The sequence below is a fragment of the Crotalus tigris genome, unplaced genomic scaffold, assembly GCF_016545835.1.
Source record: "Crotalus tigris isolate CLP2741 ecotype Arizona unplaced genomic scaffold, ASM1654583v1 scf7180000023635.1308423, whole genome shotgun sequence".
Lineage (NCBI taxonomy): Eukaryota > Metazoa > Chordata > Lepidosauria > Squamata > Viperidae > Crotalus > Crotalus tigris.
In genome coordinates, this window is record NW_024100092.1 from 150,040 (window position 1) to 170,166 (window position 20,127).

The following is a 20,127-nucleotide window of genomic DNA, read 5'->3' on the forward strand; positions in this document are numbered from 1 at the left end:
CCCACCCCTCACAAACACCCTCCCTTCCCCCCCCCGAGCTTCCCAGAGCAGAATATAGGCTTAGTTAAAAATTAACAAATAAAGATAAAAATTAAATTAAAAAATTTATATTTATATATATAAAAAAAATATCTATATATAACATTCTCTATATATAAAAATAAAACTTATGAAAAAACTATATGATATTTTTTTATACCCAGTCTAAATTGTATAAATTTTATCCATTTGTCCCAAACGGCAAGAAACTTCTCTTGCGTTTGTTGCTTTAAGAAAGCCGAAATCTTTGCCATTTCCGCCAAATAGGACACTTTAAGAAACCATTCCTGCAGTGTAGGCAAAGATTCCTTCTTCCAATATTGTCCAACTAACAGCCTCACGGCTGTAATCAAATTTAACATCAATACAACCTCCTTTGTATCACAATCTGTAACAATGCCCAACAAAAATAATTGCGGAGTAAATTTTACCCTCCTTCTAAAAATTCTCTGGATATTCCACCATATTTTGATCCAAAATGCTTTTATCTCTCTGCATGACCACCAAATATGATAATAGGAAGCATCCGTATAACCACATCTCCAACATTTGGGTTGTACGTCAGGGTACATAAGAGACATTTTTTGTGGATCAAGGTGCCATCTATAAAACATTTTATAAAAATTCTCCCTAAGGTTCTGTGCTTGTGTAAATTTGACATTTCTCACCCAAATGGTTTCCCAGATGTCCAATGAGACTGGGACACCAAAATTCTGTGCCCATCTAATCATGCAGTCTTTAATTAATTCCGTTTCTGAGTCCATTTCAACTAATACCCCGTAGATTCTCTTGATGTGGGTTTGTCTTTGATCCTTGACTTGCTTAATAAGATTTCCATCTTCTCTAAGAAAACCCAATTTACAATCCACCTTCCATTTATCTACTAGTTGCCTATATTGGAACCAAGAATAAATAATATTTTCTTGCGCTAAATCTTCCCGTAATCTTAACTGCCAGTTTTGCCCATCCCATCTAAGTAGCTGACTATAAGACACCATATCCATTTTTACACCTTTTTTTTATTCCTTCTATCGCATGCCAAGGTATGGCCCATAATGGAACTTTAAAATCACTTTTATAATATTTTCTCCAAGTCCTAAGTAAAGAGATTCTTAAAATATGAGATTTAAAGACCCAATCCATTTTTTTATTAAATATTAAATAGGCATGCCACCCATAAAGTAAATCCCATCCCTCTAAATGAAGTATCTCAGGATTTGTCAAATTTACCCAATCACTAATTAGTGTTAAAACCACCGCATCGTAATATAATTTCAAATTTGGTACCTTGAGTCCACCCCTCTCACGGAAGTCTTGCATAATTTTAAACTTAACCCTTGGCTTTTTCCCTGCCCAAATAAATTTATTAAGACCCTTCTGCCACTCACTTAAGTTAATCTCATTTTTCAAAATCGGTAACATTTGAAACAAAAAAAGAAACTTGGGTAGAATATTCATTTTTATCACTGCAATTCTTCCCATGAGGGATAATTGCAACTTCTCCCAATTCTTCAAGTCCTTCTGTACCCTGACCCACAACCTTTCATAGTTATTTTTAAATAATTTTACATTAGAAACAGACAACATCACCCCCAAATATTTTACCTTATTAACAATCTCAAAACCCGTCAAGTTAGCCAAAATCTGCTTCTCCTGACTAGACATATTTTTAGGTAAGATTTTAGTCTTATTTACATTAATCTTGAAACCCGAAACCAAACCATAATGATGAATCAACTGTAATAAGTTTACTACAGAGTGATCAGGTTGCGACAAAGTAACAACCAAGTCGTCCGCAAAAGCTCTCAGCTTATATTCTTTTTTGTTAACTTCTATTCCTTTAATTTCCTGAGACTCTCGAATTTTGATCAATAATATTTCCAATGTTAAAACAAACAACAATGGCGATAAAGGGCACCCCTGTCTAGTACCTTTCTCTATTGTAAAAACCTCCGACAAACCTCCATTAACAATAAGTTGTGCCGTTTGTTTTTGATATATTACCGTAAGGGCTTGTAATATCTTTTCGCCAAAATTCATTTCTTCCATTACTCTTAGCATAAAATGCCAATTCAATTGATCAAATGCTTTTTCAGCATCTAAAAATATGAGCCCTGCAGGAACTTGGTTGTTCTTGTCTAAATATTCTAATAGATTAATAATTTGTCTAACATTATTTTTCATATACCTTCCAGTTATAAACCCTGATTGATCTTTATGCACAAGATGATGCACCACCCTCATAAGCCTATTTACCAAAATTTTTGCAAATATCTTATAATCCACATTTAAAAGAGATATAGGCCTATAATTTTTTGGTAAAGTAAGATCTTGATCCTCCTTTGGAATCAATGATATAAAAGCACTACGCCATGAAGGAGGAATCTCTAAACCCTGTAAGATACCATTAAAAAGATCACTTAATGGTTGGATCATCTCCTCCATTAAAGCTTTATAATAAACAGTTGTTAACCCATCCGTACCCGGTGCTTTCCCTAATTTCAATTGACGCTTTTTTTTTTTTTGATATGAAAGAATCAAAGACAAGATGTATTTTCTGATTTGTTGAACTGGCTCCCAGCATCTGATATTACAATCTCTCTCGCTACAGCTCTTTTTATTTCTCAGCCAAAATCCGGATATCAATTCTGTGGGATTTGGAAGTACTTCCTCAAAATTAGACTTTTCATTTTAGCCCAATAAGGTTTGCTAAATAATAGATCCTTAGTTGAGAACTGAAAATCCAAAAATATCAAACAATCTGTGTAAATTTTTATGTTTTTCCCTGACTTAACTTCTTATGAGCTAGAAAGGCAGGGTAATAATTACAAATAATAAAATAAATAGGCCACATGCTTAACTGTCCCAAGCCGGTCTTCAATGCACTCTGAATTTGTATTAAGTCATACAATACTAAATGGAAAAATGCTTGCAGCTGTTTTCAGGGATTCAGGTCTTCTTGACAATCATCCTGGAACAATTTATGCATATCTTAAGACTAGCTGCATATGGATTAACTTAGTGCCAAACAGAGTGTGTATTTTTTTTTTCCCCAGTCTTCCACAGATCTCTTATGATTTCAAAAGTTCCTCCTTAGGGGCAGCTTTTTGAGGGGGATTATTGATTATTTAGTATTTATTTATTTAGAAAATTTAATGGCTGTCTATGTTAAATCCATAACCCAGGGAGGCTAATGACCAATTTATAAACACAATATAATGTAAAAAAAGGACACCCATAATCAGAGCCCTGGTGGCGCCGTGATTAGAATGTAGTATTACAGGCAAACACTGCCCATAGCCAAGAGTTCGATCCTGACCAGTTCAAGGTTGACTCAGTCTCCCATCTTTCCAAGATCGGTAAATGAGGACCCAGATTGTTAGGGGCAATATGCAAATAATGCCGACATTATAAACCACCTAGTGAGTGTTGTAAACCGCTATGGGGTGGTATATAAGACTGAATGCTATTGGCATTGCTATAATTAGGCAAAGTTAAAATAAGCTAAATCAAAAAAACTGAAGCTCCTTCTAACAATTCACAAAACAGATACACCTATATATCCCAGCTCTCATGTCTGGGAGGGAAAAGTAACAGGTCTTAATGGCCTGTTGAGTGGGCAAGTGTATTGGCTTTCTAAATCTTAATTGAGTAGAACAGTCAGCAAACATCTGCTCCCTTTCCCGAATAAAGTAGAAATTATTCTCCCAGTGGAAAACTGTATATCATAGAAAATTACATTAGAATATGAGTAGTTAGAAAATTCAGACAATTTCAACCCTCTTTCATCTGAAATCTAACCAGCCTTCCTTGGTGATGAGTACATCTGCATTTTAATTGAACTTGGTATCATGTATATATGCCAGAGCATGTAAAAATAGCTAATGACTTCTCTGGGTATTTTAGAATGGATTTAACTCTGGCAGATTTGTTTTCAAATTTATCTGAGCTGACTTCCTAGTGATTCAAGTTATAGAGAAAGAGAAAGGCCAACTTATTAAAGGATCTCATAGGGGACTTTGGAAAGTCAGGGTTAGTCCTATAGTTAGGCAGAAATTCAATAACTGAATGTAGCATATGTTGGAAGCCTGATAACAAAGGATAGGAGGCAACAACCATGCTCCACATCTTCTCCTAATCCTCATAAACCTTCTTGCTGTCACCAGTCTTAAAAAATCCAACTATCTGGCTGGCTTCTACACTTAAAATGCTAGACGACATTGTATTGTGCTATCCCACAGGTGATAAATATTTTGTGCTAGCTTGGCAGAAAGCAATTTAGGTCTTGCTTGATTTAACTAATTTTTTTTTACCTTACCCTTATAAAACCATCACTTACTATTATCATTATTACAGCTGGGCCTTGGGGTAGGCATAACGGTATTTGCAAAATCCGTTTTAGCTTTATGCTGTGACTTGTGGCATGAATTCCTACACATTTATTGAGCGGATATTGTATTACACTGCAGAAAAAAGCTCAGTTGATTATTACAGTCGAAACACCTGGCAGGCAATCTAGCGATATCTGTTTTTAAATCTGTAAATTATCTGAAAGATTGCATTATATATGTTTGTTTTGGATAAAAGCAAAGACAATTTAATCAGAAAGTAAATATATAAAATAAAAAAGCTATTTTCTCATACTAAAGTAAATATGAAAAATACGAATTCAAAACATTTTGTCACCAGAAGAGTATGTTCATGTGTTAGACTTCAGCCAAACTAATACTGGGACCAGAAAAATCTCAGACAGAGATTAAATGACACAGCTCTTAATAAGTTTTATTAAAGATACTAGAAAATCCACTGGTAGAAAGAAATGCAAATCACAAACTGTAAGACTCAAACCATATACAGTATGTAGTATATCCAAAGTACAAATCTTATATCTCTTCTTCATTCATGAGTCAAAAATGGGCCGAGGGGGGATTTTGGGGAGATAAGAGCAGTGGTTTTATTTATTTATTATTTGCTATTTATTATTTTATAATAATAAATAGTAAAATAATAAAAAGTATGTTGAGATTCAAGGACTTGCCTTATAACTCCTTGCCTGGTCAAAACTACTTAACAAATTCTGATCTTTTTTATGTGCAGTTTTTGTCACCAGGTCAGTATAATTCAGGCTCTTGGAACATAGCTAAATGTTGTTACACTGCCTATAAATCAAAGTTTTATTGTCCGCTAATGAATCTACCCCCAATTGTTATATTTTTTATTTTATTTTATTTTATTATTTTATTTTATTATTTTGCTTTTACTTTATTTTTATTTTTCTGTTTGCAGTTCTGGTCAGCAACTATAATAAAAATTCTATGTAGCTATTATTATTTTATTCATTTATTTAGTTTATTCAATTGTTCAGTTTAAAGGTTGCCCACCTCCAGAGGACTCTACGGGTCTTAACTTTTAAAAAATAGAGGTGGCTTAAATAATACATACTCAGAAGATATAGTATAAATGACAATAAAACAACCTACAGGGGCTCAATCACCTATCTGCTCCAAGCCTAAGAGACAAGTCAAGTTTTCAATAACTTTCTGAATACACAGGCTGGCATCTATTAATTGTTATGGTTTTTTTAAAAAAATCATTTTGGCCAAGGGATTCAGAATAGTATTGTAAATTAAGTAATTATGAATTAGATTCATATAGTACCTTCCAAGAATGGAGTTGGGTTTCTTTTTCCAACAGAAGACTTTGATCCAGAAGAGATATATAGCAGTGCAACCTATAGAATCATGAGAATTTTGCATTGATTTTGTGACCTGGGGATTTTGTGGTTGAGTACACACATTGGCTTAACTTTGATTATTAAATTAACTACAATTGACTGAATCTCCCATTAGCACACAAGGGATTTAGTAACAATAGGAGCAATGTATAGGGCCTGTTCCCTCTTCCTGCTGGTTTCTTTCAAATCAGCCATGAAGAATAACATTTTAGGGACAACAGTTCAAAGTCAACTGAGAAACTGTATGCTTTTGATATGCCTAATAGTTACATCTACCTCATTAGTCAAACACTTAATTATTGTTTTGTATGCCATGAAATTTTTAATAAGTACACATGGAGAGCAGTTTCTAGTTAAAAATAGGGTCAATATTGCTAGATTGAACAGGAAAAAACATAGATCTCTTCTGAACTTATTCAGAATTCAATAGTAACATCAATTTCAGATATAGTTCCTTGCATTGTGCTTAGATGGCTGAAAAACCTGCAAATTTTGCATGGCTCATCAGACATACATTATCATTCGGAAAACTTGTCACATACGAAGTCTACCAGAACAACTTAACATAATTAGATATAAAGTGGCAGCATTGCTCTAGGCAAATATTTTTCTTTCATTCCCCTCTCTTTACTATAAAAGTGGTTAGTCCTGAGTTCATAATGAGGAAGGCTGCTTTTGAAGTTTTTCTTTGTTTTGCTTGAGTCATGTGTTGCCTCATCCATGAACAAAATAATCAAAACATTTCAACATGAGGCCTTCTGTAAGGTGACCTAACATATTTACATTCTGTGGAAAAGATTTGGCAATCTTTGGATTTGTACCTCAATTTATTTTCTGCTACTCAAGCTCTTGTTGACCAGGACTTAAGCAAGATGGTGTAAATATATTAATTATTCCTAAGAATTCTATAAATCACAGTATTGTTTGGATCTCCTCCTTTCATAGAAAGAGCACCAAGTGGACTTCTCCATTAGTAAATCTATTAGGAAGCTCCATTAGAAATCTTTCTACTCTCATTGCAGGGAAAAAAACCTTGCAAAAGTCCTGGTAAATCAACTGATCACTCATCTGGAGTTGTGCCTGCTGCCAGAGTCACAGTGCAGCATCTGCAAAGATTGTGGGACTATCAAGATGATCTTTACTACACACCAAGTTTAGAAGTGTCAGGAGCACTTTATTGATCTCCCAATGGTGCATTTTCCAAAAGCCAATTGCATTTTGGGGTTTTTTTTTCCCTTTGAAAATGTTTCACTCCTCATCCAAAAAACCTCTTCAGTTCTACCTTAATTCAGTTAGAACTGAAGATGCTTCTTGGATGACATGCAAAATGTTTTCAAAGGGGAAAAAAAACAAGAAAGTCCAAAAGATCCATTGGGACAACCATGTCCTGGATGATTGAGAATCTCCATAAACTCTTTGTTGATCTCATGAAAACGTTTGAAATTGTTAACTGGCAAGGCCTGTGAAGGATCATGTCAAATTTTGTCTACCTCACAAAATTCATTCAGATGATACGCCATTTCCATGATGACATGATGGCCAGGGACTTCCAAAAGATTGAAGTCATGGATAGCCTGTTCTTCATGCATATTCTGTAGACAGAACTCAAAATCCCTGTCAGAAATGTCAGGCAATGACCAGTCCAATTACCTTCTCATGAGCAGTAACTATTGATGCAGAAGTTAACTGTAGCTTTGTGTATGTGCCTGTGAAACATGGACTATGTATTGAAGGCATTCAAGACTGCTCAACCATTTCGACGTTGCTGGAACTTTTGCAGGATATTAGCAATAGCAATAACACTTAGACTTATATACTGCTCCATAGTGCTTTACAGCTCTCTCTAAACGCTTTACAGTGTCAGCATATTGTCCTCAACATTATGGGCCCTCCTTTTACTGACCTCAGAAGAATGCAAGGCTGAGTCAATTGTGAGTCGCCGAGGATCGAACTCCTGGCAGTCGGCAGAATTAGTCTGCAATACTGCATTCTAACCACTGTGCCACCATGGCTCTTATTAGGCATCAGATGGCAAGACAAGGTACCAGTCACTGAAGTTGCATGCCTACCATCAGTCCAGCACTTATGGACAGTCATTTTGCTGATGAGAGTATACACGCGGTGGGCAGGTCATGTCATCCACATGCTGAACGAGCATATATCCAATCAGCTTCTATTGGGGAACTCTCTGGTGGAAGATGCTCACATGGAAGGCAAAACAAACATTTCAAAGACACACTAAGTGCCTTCCTGAAGTTACTTGATATAGATAAGATCCCCTTGTAAATGCTGGCATAAAGCTACCTTCCCTGGCATGGCCTCATCCACAAGGACTGTCAAGCTTATCAAGCAAGATACACTGCTGAAGCACAATGTAAATGTGAGCAGTAGACTTACTACTCTGCAGTGCCTACACATATCTGTTCAACATGTACAAGTAAATTATATGCCCAAAGTAGCAGGATTACTCATCTTCAGACACAACACATCTAATCTTAGAATAATATTAAAAAATAAAAAGGTCTTCATCAACGATGATGAATGAACAACAGTCAAACTCTGTCAGTGAAGAAAACAAAAAGGATGCATTCTGGAGTTGGTCTGAATATAGATTTTATTCTATAAAATCAAAAGTCTTTTATTCCCATGAAATTACCATAGAACAGAGGAAAACTGACTATCCCTGGAGATGACATAGTTTATTCCCTTTGTGCTAGGAGTAAACACTAAATTTATAAATAATGAACAACAAAACATGATACGTGAAAAAGCACACCCACCCCAAGCATCTCATAACTCAAGAAATACAACTCCATATTTCTTCTGTGAAAATGTCACTTATGGCACATATTTCTACTCACAGAATTATTTCCATCAACAAAACTGGGAAGCAGAAATTCCTGTTCATCTATAAAATCTTGTGCACCTAAAATATCCACTCTGGTATATCCTCAAACCTTCTCAGCAAGCTTTGAGGGAACACAGAGAAAAATTTCCATCACATAAATAGAAATCTGCTTGTATGACATAAAGCATATTCTTTTTACATATCCTAGTGAATGAATAGAATTGATGGATCTGCAGCTATGAAGGAAATGTCTGGAAAGTTTTTTTTAGTTTTTTAGTTTTTTCTCTTAGTGGAAGAAAAAAAAGTAGTTTGTAAACAGCTTTTCCATTGGAAGAAATTATCACTGTGACTCCTTGTTTTTTTCTTAAAGACCCGAAAGGCTGGCAGTTGTCCCCCACACTTGCAGAATATCACAGCAGTTGATTTGCTGTGCTAGAGACAAATGGCAAGAGAAAGCCTTCACTGGTTCTTCCAAGGAGACGGTTTCTTTCCTTACATCTTTCTAGCAGAGCATTTAGTCTAGAATTTTTATTTCACATAAAAGTTTAAAGAAATCAACTTGAGGTAAAGATGCCCTAGATCTGAGCTCAGCTTCTGATTATTATACGGATATATCTTGGCCATTATACAGATTGCACTGAGTTGGAATATGGGGAAAATATAAACCAGGTTTTCTGTCTAAGCACTTGCAACACAAGATTAGGGATAATTCCAACATGCCAAGGCCTGCATATTTCATAAGTTTGGGCTGAGCTCCTTACTGTAGTGTGTATCCAGAATCAGAGCCAAAATATTGCTTTTTCTCCCAGAGTGGTTCTAAAGAAGAGTGATTTTTCTCATATCCACCATGTTATTGGGGGAGCATGGTGGCTCAGCAGTTAAGATGCTAGGCTTGTCAGATGGAAAGCTGGCAGCCCAGGTTCGAGACTCGAGCGCCATGTGTCGGGGAGAGCTCCCGTCCTTGCCCCAGCTTCTGCCAAACTAGCAGTTCGAAAGCCTACAAATGTGAGTGGCTAAATAGGTACAACTTCGATGGGAAGGTAACAGTGCTCTGTGGTGTCATGCTGGCCACATGACCGTGGAAATGTATTTGAACAGTGCTGGCTCAATGGCCTTGAAATGGAGATGAACACTGCCCCCTACAGTTGACCAAGACTAGCAGAGTAAAATCTGCAGGAACTCCTTTTTTTTACCATGTTATTACATTTTAGTTTTGATAAATACTTTTAGATACTGCAATAAATGCTGCTGTTTTTAACATATGTATTCAGCTATTTTACTAATAATTGTTTCTTCTAGTTTGATTCTTCTTCTTTTTAAATAAAGTATTCTGGGCACATTTCTTGATGAACAGTGGTAATATAAACCAAACAAAATAAATAGTACTTTAGGATATATTTTATATCATAACATCAAGTACACTGGTGAAAGAAACCTGAAATTGATCCTTTTTTCTTTTTTTTTAGAAGTGGGATTTTTTTTTGCATTGTGAAAATTTCAACACGCTGTCAGGCATTAACCATTCTATGCTTTATTGATTAAAATCTGTTGCAGATGTTAATTATGCTAGTTTTCATTATCCACACAAAGTGATTTTCAGATTGTCAAGTAATTTATACAAGAATTTTGTTGTTTCTCACGGGGACTCATTTTGCTGAAAGTCTGCCTAGATTGTGACCTTTGGTTTGCTACTTTACAAATGGTAAATCAATGCAAAGTGATTTCTAAAAATACTCTTCTCCACAGGAAGAAGAACTAAGAAAAAGTGAGGAAGCCAAATATGCACACTTGAGTGATGAACTACATGTATTAATTGAAGTGTTTGCCCCTCCCGGAGAAGCTTATTCACGGATGAGTCATGCCCTGGAAGAAATTAAAAAATTTCTTGTTCCGGTAAGTTGCTTGCAGAGCTATTACAAATGTACAATACATGGCAATCATTCCATTGCACTAAACACAGTACTTGAAAATCATTATCATTAGTAGATGTTGGTTCCTCTTCCGCTACTGTCCTCATCACCAGTTGAAGAAAATACCAACCGTTGATTATTCTGCATTTGAAATATATTTTTGGAAATTGCCAAGTGAGTTAACTGTTGCTTATTCATTGTTGCGTGCTGTTGCTTCTTTTGATATCCAAGAAATGAATCCAAACTGTCAGGCCTGAAAGATCAGGCCCAAACTTGAGGCCCAATTAAAGTGGTGCATTTCTATTCATGCCTATGCATGGTTAGCACCTGCATGGAGTTAGATAAGGAGTCCCTGTGGATTTTACTCCACTAGTCATTGCCAACTATAGGGGGAAGCATTCCTCTCTGATTCTGAGTTAGATAAGAGTCAACAGAATGTAAGGGGGGGTTGGACTTAGTCTGCTTGTGGCTACGTAGGGATTCTAGGCTGATCCCTCTTTCAACTCCGCCCCCCCCCAGTTCTGCCAATTCTTCTAAACAAACAGGGAAAAGATGTTAGGCATGACTGAGACTTCTATTACAAGTAAAGATAAGAGGGAACATGAATTTAGAGTTGGAGAACAAGATACAGATAAAGTTAACTATAAGAAAAAAAAACTTGTGGTCTATGGAATTCTATGGTTCTCCAAAACCTGATGGGGTTTTGTGAGAAACTAACGGCAGAAAAAAAAGTTTATTGTAATGAAACCAAGGGCATTCACAGTCATTTTTGCAATTTATCAGGGCTGTGCTGTGCTTCAGATTTCATACCAAAAAGGTGTTGCATGGTATGATGCATCTTTGAAACTTCCACATCTTTTCCAAGGTTTACATGCAGTCTGCAATGGGCTGCTATGAGATCCCATGAAAGATATGACAAGAACTTAAGGCAATGTTGTTATGTTCATGTTCTGGGACATCTGTTTAGGTTTAGTTTGAAAGCACTGCACAGTACACAGTTATACTACCTCTTCATTTACCTTGTCTCTTTGCACAATTATTTAACACACATGAGCTTTTCCCATGCCACTTAGTGATGTAGAGTTTACTTGGGATCTGTTGGGCCATTCCAGATAGGTTTCATGAACACACATGCACACCCACATTTGTGTGTCGTCTGAACTGGAATCTGAAACTGTAGATACTTTTGCAACATGCAATTTCAAGAATTTCAGTTAATTCTCGCTGATGATTTACAAAAAGAGATTCCTTTCATTTTTCAAATGCTATATTTTGCATTATTGTATTATCCCATGGATAGAAGGGAGCAAATTATGTTTTTTACATTTCCAGTTGTGATTAAAAGGGCTCATTTTTGCCACCATTTATCAGTTTCTTCTCCCCAAAACTCATTTATTTAAAGTTCTGCACAGTCCTGTGATATGTCACAACATTGGAATTGTACAATAGTGAAACATCTAATATTTTTAGAATCCTTAAGTGATGAAGATAGTTAAAAAAGCAGGTGTGACATCAGATGAGTTTATAAATTGGGACACATTTGGCTAGTATATGATACATATAGTATAACATATAGTATATCAGTGATATTACTTATACATTCCTTTGCCCTTATTCATTGTTGTCTTTATTACTATAACCAAAATATTGCAACATTTATAACACATGTTGCTACTAAAACACGCATATCCAATAGGAACTAAATGGCAGACAATCCTCAGGGCATAGAATATTAAAGTTAAATAAATGAGTCAGGAGAGCAAAAGGCGACAAAAAAATAAATGAAAGGTGTAAAAATTCCGTAACAAATCTCTGAATTCAGAATGCAGACATTCATTAGAGCCTGAAAAACCTTAATATTTAGTGTATATAGATATTAGATACATAAACAGACAGCGTTATTAAACAGAGAGTATGAGGATTGGCACAGCAGTAACTTCTTTACTTGTGTCTGTCATTTTGTCGTGACTGACCATCTGTTGTCAGTAACAAACCAAAGACATATATATTCAAAGAATTATTATAAGATTTTTTTTGTTTTGTTTTTTGCTCAAATTTCTTCACCCATCCAGTTCTAACTTTCTACGGCTGAGTTAATTTTCCAATTACTATCACTCCTACACCGCAAAAGACACACTACTAAATGTTGCTTATGGTTTGTCTCTTTGCTGTGTTCGATCAACATTTGCTCAGAATAGCCTATCCACTGGCTAGGTTTTCTATCCCTAGGTTTAATATGTTTCTTAAAATTTAATTGTCAACCAATGGGCACCACTCTCTCTTAAGGACATATCTATGAAACAATACTAACAAGAGAATCAATATGTGAAAAACAAGTAGAGATTTACTGGAAAGAGATTTTTAAAAAGTGTTTGTTTGGCAATGTTTATAGTATGCCTATCTCAAAAGCCTTTAGGCAGGTTACAAGAAGATAAAGTGACAGCTGCAATAATAAAATAAATCGAGATCATTTTAAAAAATCATCAGGAACCACATATCAACAACAAATAATCAACTTTTCCACAAAATGATACTAACAAAACCTAGCTGCAGTTGAAAGCCCAGGAAAACAAAACTGTCTTTAAATTTCTTTAACAGTAAGACAAAATTATAAGGGAGGGAGCTTTATGAACTTCTGGGGATTAAAAAATGTGCAGCCCCCACAGAAAAGGCCTTGTGTCTCATTGTGGACATCTCATTTTGGTGGTGCAAGAGGACTCTTAACAGACCTTTCCTTTTTTATATTATAACGTTTTATTGTATTATAAAATTAAATACAAAATACAAAAAAAACACAAACAAACAGAGAATAGGACCCAGTGGGGAAGGAAAAGGGAAAAAGAAGTGAGGGTGAGGGGGGGGGAGAAAGAAAAAAAGAGCATTGACTTCCGACTTCCTTTGTTGCAGTAGAATAAAACATTAACATCGAACCTCCACTTTTTACTTTTCCAGAATAGTACAAATTAGCCATTTCTATAACAACAAATCAATCTAATCAGTAAATCCCAAGATCAAAGTTTCATTTTTTTCCACCTCAAGTTCTTAACAGACCTTCCTGAAACATTGGACATTGGACAGGTAATAATGGCATTATCTTCAGAGAAAAAACAAATGCTAAACTGCATTTTAAATTCTCCAGTTGGACACTTAACCAACCATGGCTGAACTTGAAAAACTAGGCAGGGTTGATGGGTGGCATTTGAATCACCGTAAAATGCTGGGATAAATTTTTAAAAATCCCAGATTTTTAGGCATCCTCAGGGTTCAACCAGATCCTTCTCAGAGGCCCTTCAGTTCTGCAATAACCACCCTTCTGGGTGAGCAGCCACTGGAAAATTAGGTCCCTTTGTTCTCTCTCTCTCTCTCTCTCTCTCTCTCTCTCTCTCTCTCTCTCTCACACACACACACACACACACACACACACACACACACACACACACTTTTCCTCTTCCACACCAGCCCTATGGGGAACCAGGAAAGGATAGAAGAGGAAATCCTCACTCTCACCTTGACTTTAGCTGAATACAAAGAGAAAAAGCCAAACACCCAAAACTTGAGGATTATGTAGCTCAGCCAAGCAGAAGAAGGGATAGGAGAGCTAAAAGACCACTAGTCAACTCCAGGACTGAAATATCGTTAAAGATGCAAAAAAGAAAATAAGGTTCCATACACAAAATATGATAAAAATAGCAAAAAATAATGCAATTCTAATTCCTGTCACAAAATTGAATTTCCAAGCTGACCAAAGGCCACCTTCTGCTCATCTAGAACTCCACAAGATACCCAAAACCCAAATCCTGACAGAGCCTCCTTCTTTTCTTCTATTGGATGTCAGAGCTCAGATGACTCCCTTTAGAGACATCAGGCTGGCTTGTTCCTAAAAGGGCCAGCTACTCCCCACTACAGCAAACCATTTCCATAGCATTGTCAAGAAAATTGGTGGACAGGTCCATGAAGTCATTTAAATTCAGGTTGAAGGAGTCTAGCAATTTTATTTATTTATTTAGCATATGACTACAGAGATCACACAATCACTGATATACAACACTAATAAAACACATTATACATACAAACACGAATACAATAGATGAGGTCAAATATTAAATTAGGATAAAATTGCCATAATGTGGCACCATAGAGTTACAACAAAGTATATCCAAGGAAGTTAACCATTAACTTCTTCTGGTGTGGCTGGTAGGGTATGGAGTGTAGACTATCTCCATGATGGTTTACCTCAGGCAATGTTCAGTCCTAACAAAGCAGTTAAAAGTGTACACACATGGTAATCGAACTGGATATTGTATCTCACATGGCCAAAAACTACATAGACAGCAACTAGATTACAATAGTCTACAGATATAGTGCATTGGACTGGCTACTAGATCTTTAACACAGACAAAAATTTGGTTGTCTTCTATAAAAACTGAAGGCAGCAAGCCTCTCAGCTGCTGCCATTTGAGACCATTTCCTCCCTCTGTCTAATTCTAAGGCCAGATCTACTTGTAGGTTGTTGTTTTTTTAGATCATGTGCTTATTGTTATAGCAAAGTTCATTTCTAAACTATGGTCTGCTCTATTGGACAAAAATGATCCAGGCCTTTTTCCTAACTTTTAAAACTGTATTTTAATCTTCAGGGCTTTTACCGCCCATGATTTGTGTTTTGTTGGTTATGGTTATGATTATGGTGCCTTTATAGAGCACTGAAAAAATAAATAGGATTTTTTAAAAAATAACAATAATTAAACTTCTCAACAGTTGATGTGAGGTTTAAGATTTTGGTTTATTGCAGAAGCAACAGCTGCATTTGTAGATTTATTACTTACCACTTTGTTTCAGATTTATAATAATTTCAAATTTATAATATAAACAGCAAACTTGTTATTAACTGGCTTGTTAAAAACTATGCCAATGGTTTATTCCGCACAAATGTATAATAGAGAATTTGTCTTTTATTTCCCATTTTATGACATGGCTTTAATTTGTTTTATGAGGTTTTATTGTTTATAAAAGTAGCATTTATTGCAGTAGCAAATGTACTTAACCTTTATATACCACTCAGATGAGAGTCACTTTCCTATTGTGTGGAACCTTATGAAGAGCACATGTCAGACAACAAAACCCCCAGAGATCTACCTTTAGGGAAGGGCAAAAATTATTTTTGTCCACATATTTAAGTAATTTAATTTGCAATTAATATGTGAATCAAAAGAGAGCTCTCCTTTGGATGTTCCACTTCTCCAAATATTGCAAATGCACTGCTGCACACAATAATTATATATGTCCATATGTTTACATTCTGATACAAAATGTGCATAGCAGTGAAAATTTCATACAAAATTAGGCAAGAGACAGTATGTTATAATCTTATGTGTGTGTATAAAAGTTATTGGGTAACTTTGCCCCTCACAGGATTATGGGGAGGAAAATGGGAAGAGGAAGTATACAAGTATGCTGCTGAATACAAGTATGCTGAGGAAGTATACAGGTATGCTGAGGAAAAACAAGATCATAAATCTAAATCTGTAACATGAGCAGGAGCTGAAATCAAAGATTTTATATTTTCTTCCTTGACAGTATTTGAAGTGTATGAGCTGCAAGGGATTATGAAAAGCTCTTCACAGATTACCTGGTATTAGATCTCAGATCTTTAATAGTGCTTGATTAAAAAAAATGTAACAACGTCTCTATTCCTAGGATGGTTTTATTCAGAAGATTATTGCTATTTATAAAATGCTATCTCCATGATGCTTTTAGATGCCATTTGTCTGTTAATCTAAAAAAACAGAAGCAATTTCTATAAGGGGGAGGTGAAAAGACACCAAGGCATGAATTTATCTTTTGTGTTCAGAAGACCTATAAAACTGGTGTATTAGCATGATGTTTCAGTAATTTAAGGAGATGAGATTGGCTTGACCTTAAGAACCAGATGACAGAGTGATTAGTATTGAGATGGTTTGTTTAGATGGTTTACTCACAGAGAGATACTGAATGATATTGACCAAATCACAAAACAAATATATGAAGGAGGAATAAATATTTCTGAGAAGAGGGAAGTGAAGTGAGAAGTTGTAGGATAAATCAATCTCTGCAAGTGGTAGACACCAGGACAGAAAGATATGGTGAATAGTGTTGGTGTATTTCCCTTTTTAACTTATGCATAAATTTATTGGACTTACGATTACTACTCTCTTTTTTGTATAATGCTATTTATTTTTTAAAAAGAACAATGTGATTTGTATATACTGTACAGTAGTGGCCAAAATTGTGGAAAACTTTTGGGAAAAGTATACAGTAGAAATGCCACCTTTGGTTAAGTTTCCACCAATTTTTCTTCTAATTTCTTTATAACTGTAGCCTTGTTCACTTAATAATACTATTTTACATCACTTTCTGGGCAACCAGTCAGCTCTTTGCACCATTACTTTAATTTTATTACATTTTACAAGCTCACTAAATGAAAGTAAAAAAAAAACCAACCAACTTGATAGCGATCACATAACTGACAAATGTCCTCCTCTCAGCTTCAATATATGACATCAATAACTGAATCCTACTGTGATCTGATTGGCTCATTGGCAAAACTAGATGACACCTGATTGGCTCTCTAAACACTCTTGCTCATTGGCTACAATCATATGAAGGAAAGCTATCTGATATCATCTTAAGCAAGTTGTGCTTCCTTTTTCTGGTTATTTGGCTATAACTTTTCATAGAATACAGTACAGATAATTGAACAAACTATGTTGCGTTACCTTCTTGATTAAATTATCTTTTCACTGAATATAATTTTATGGTACTACTCCCCAAAAAGTGGTGTTATTAGCCATCAAACCTCAAAAATACACTTTTCCCAAAAGGTTTCCACAATTTTGGCCACTACTGTATGTTTCTCAGGTTGTTTGGAAGTTCAGCATTAGGAAATGTGAGAGGATATTAAAAGGAAAAATGGGGCATATCTCATGCCTGGCCCATCATGAGATGTAGACCGCAATTGAATTCAGATGATGAAAAGCATGCATTTTGTTATGAGTCCCATAGTGACGCTCATGACTTCTTAAAGCAGGCACTGGCAAGCCTCAGTTGCAGCATGTGGAAAGACATTGCCTTCAGCTTAGCAACAAAAGCTTCCTGGAACAGCTGGTCTTTTGTTTCTGTTTTTATATTTTTGGCTACCTTCATCCTAGGAAGTATTGGCTCTTTATGTTCAAGATAAAGAAGACAAACACTCCTCCTATAGTAGGGCTTCAGGTGAAGAGTTATTTACAACCTTGTATAGTGCAGATGATGATTAAGAAACTGCTCAAGAAGGACACCACTACTGGTGTAGTTAAATAATTTTACAATTTGGAACAAGGATATTGGCAGGGAAGGGAGCCTATTCAGAAAAAGACCAGAAACATTCCAAACAATAACAAATTCTGTAGAAAAAGGAGGAGGACCATCTGCTGTTGAGTATTTTAAGATGTTCCCTGCATCCTTAGAGGAACCTTTAAAAAGAAAGTTCTTAGAAGGCTTCTGAGAATACCATGGATAGCCCAGGAAATGCTGGCCAGAGTCACTTGTTTTGTGAGATGGGCAGCTATATAAATTTGAGAAATATATATATAAATAAATAAATACTGATGGCTCATCAAACAAATCCCACTTGAGGCATAAATGACTACACTCAAATTATCCTACCTCTGACACATTATGGGAGGACCCAACTCTCTTGAAAAGACTCTAATGCCGGGAAATGTAAAAGGAAACAGTAGAAGAGGATGATCTGCGGATGGTCTACAATGGAGATGAGTATACCATTGAAAATCTTGAAAGAACAAGTTAGGAATACGGCATCTTGGATAAAATTTATCTATGTGGTCGCTATATGACTTGACGGCATATAATCAGGGAGCCAACTTGGTCTAGCGATTAAGACACAAGGCTAAAAATCAGGTGACCATGAGTTCTAGCCCGCTGAAAGCCAGCTGAGTGACCTTGGGTCAGTCACTCTGTCTCAGTTTATCTCACCTCACAGGGTGGTTGTTGTGGGGAAAATAGGAGGAGGAAGGAGTCTTAAGTATGTTCACCAACCTGTGTTATTTGCAAAAATAATAAAGGAGGGATAAAATATTAAATTTAAAAGGTGGGATAGTTACCTGCAGAATGTAATCAAGGCTTCCTACGCATGTATGCATGAAGACAAGTTATGTACAGCACTGCACATGGTTCATATTAGATTGCTAAAAGATAGCACATGTTTCAGATGTGTTATATAATTGTCCATACGAAACATTTATATGTTGAAAGCCTTCAACATGAAGAGGAATTATTATTTATTTCAGTCTTTGTCCTGCAGAGTTTGCAGGATCCACTTGTTTTGGATTACACTCACCTAGATTTTATGGGAATGCCACCAATGCATGAGAAAACAAGGGTTTTATTGACAATAAAACTGATAGCTAAATGAAAGAAGCTCTTACCAGAGCATGTTGCTGCTGAAATCAGAAATTAGCCTCATTAAGATAACAAAAAAAAAAGCACTAATGAAATTTTTGAGGGAATTTGTATCCTTTCTGCAGGAATGTTTGTTTATACCTTTCTTTAGAGGACTTGTTGGCCACATACTACTTCAAATATTGTAGAATGTTGGGATTGTGTGTATCCCTGTGTGACCTATTCAGCTTTCTTTTATTAATGGTAGTCCAGATTTCTATGTATCTTCAGGTCACTCTCTGCAGATAATGTAAAACCCTTCACTGAAAGAGAGTCTTTTGCTGGGATTTCTGGTAGGCCGGTATTGAACAGGTCATAGTCCAAGTTTGCTTTCATTACACTGATGAATCATAGATCATAAGTTCTGCCTAGAGACATCTAAGTGAAAAGGCAGAAGAAGATGAATCTCTGGAGATCTTTATATCCAGACAGCCCACAGATGTCTTCTGGCTTGGAAGCGACAGAAACATCCATGCATTGCACATCTGAAGGTCTAAGTCTGAGATATAGGCCAAATATTGGCTTTTGCGACTTCCGTTGTTCAAACATTATCTCGATGAAATTGTTCACATGTAATAACTTGAGTACAGAAGGCATCTTGGATGGCACTGCTTTCAGATTCTACTTCAATGTTCGGCTTTTGAGGGAGGCATTCATTTCAAAGGTTTAGGAGAACAATATACAGGGAGGTGAAAATCACTGAAGACAGGTGTAGTTAAGAGCCGTGATAAATACAAGCCTCAGAAATTTGTAGAGCATTTTGCTGTAGCTTTTTGAATGTGTTGCTGCAATGCAGATTATAAAACTGTTTGGGTGCCTCTAATGTTGTTTCCTACCTGCAGAAAAACTTAGACTTAATGGGTTCCATCTGTTCTTGAATCTCCTAGGATTGTATCAGTTTGTTTAAAAACAGCCTGGGTTTCACATAGCTAATTGCTTATCCCAAGAAGCTTATTTTTTTTTTCCTGATTAGAAACTTTGCTGTTTTCATTTCAACATGCTAGCTTTATCAATGCTGAAGGCCATTGCTAGCACAATTTTGTCCTTTTTTTCTTGAAAGAATTCCATTTCAGGCGTAAATACCAGAAATTTGCACAAAATTTTAAGTTGATAGAATTAAC

At 35.8% G+C, this 20,127-nt stretch overlaps 1 protein-coding gene across 1 annotated transcript in view; it reads left to right on the forward strand.

The window, feature by feature from the left end:
- The window catches only part of KHDRBS2 (KH RNA binding domain containing, signal transduction associated 2), a gene marked incomplete at its 5' end in the record, with an annotated part of 306,097 nt that overhangs the window by 106,038 nt on the left and 179,932 nt on the right, over positions 1-20,127 (forward strand). The window contains one exon of the mRNA XM_039320274.1: positions 10,368-10,514. Coding sequence (XP_039176208.1) covers positions 10,368-10,514 — 147 coding nt within the window. The remainder of the gene's footprint in view (positions 1-10,367; positions 10,515-20,127) is intronic.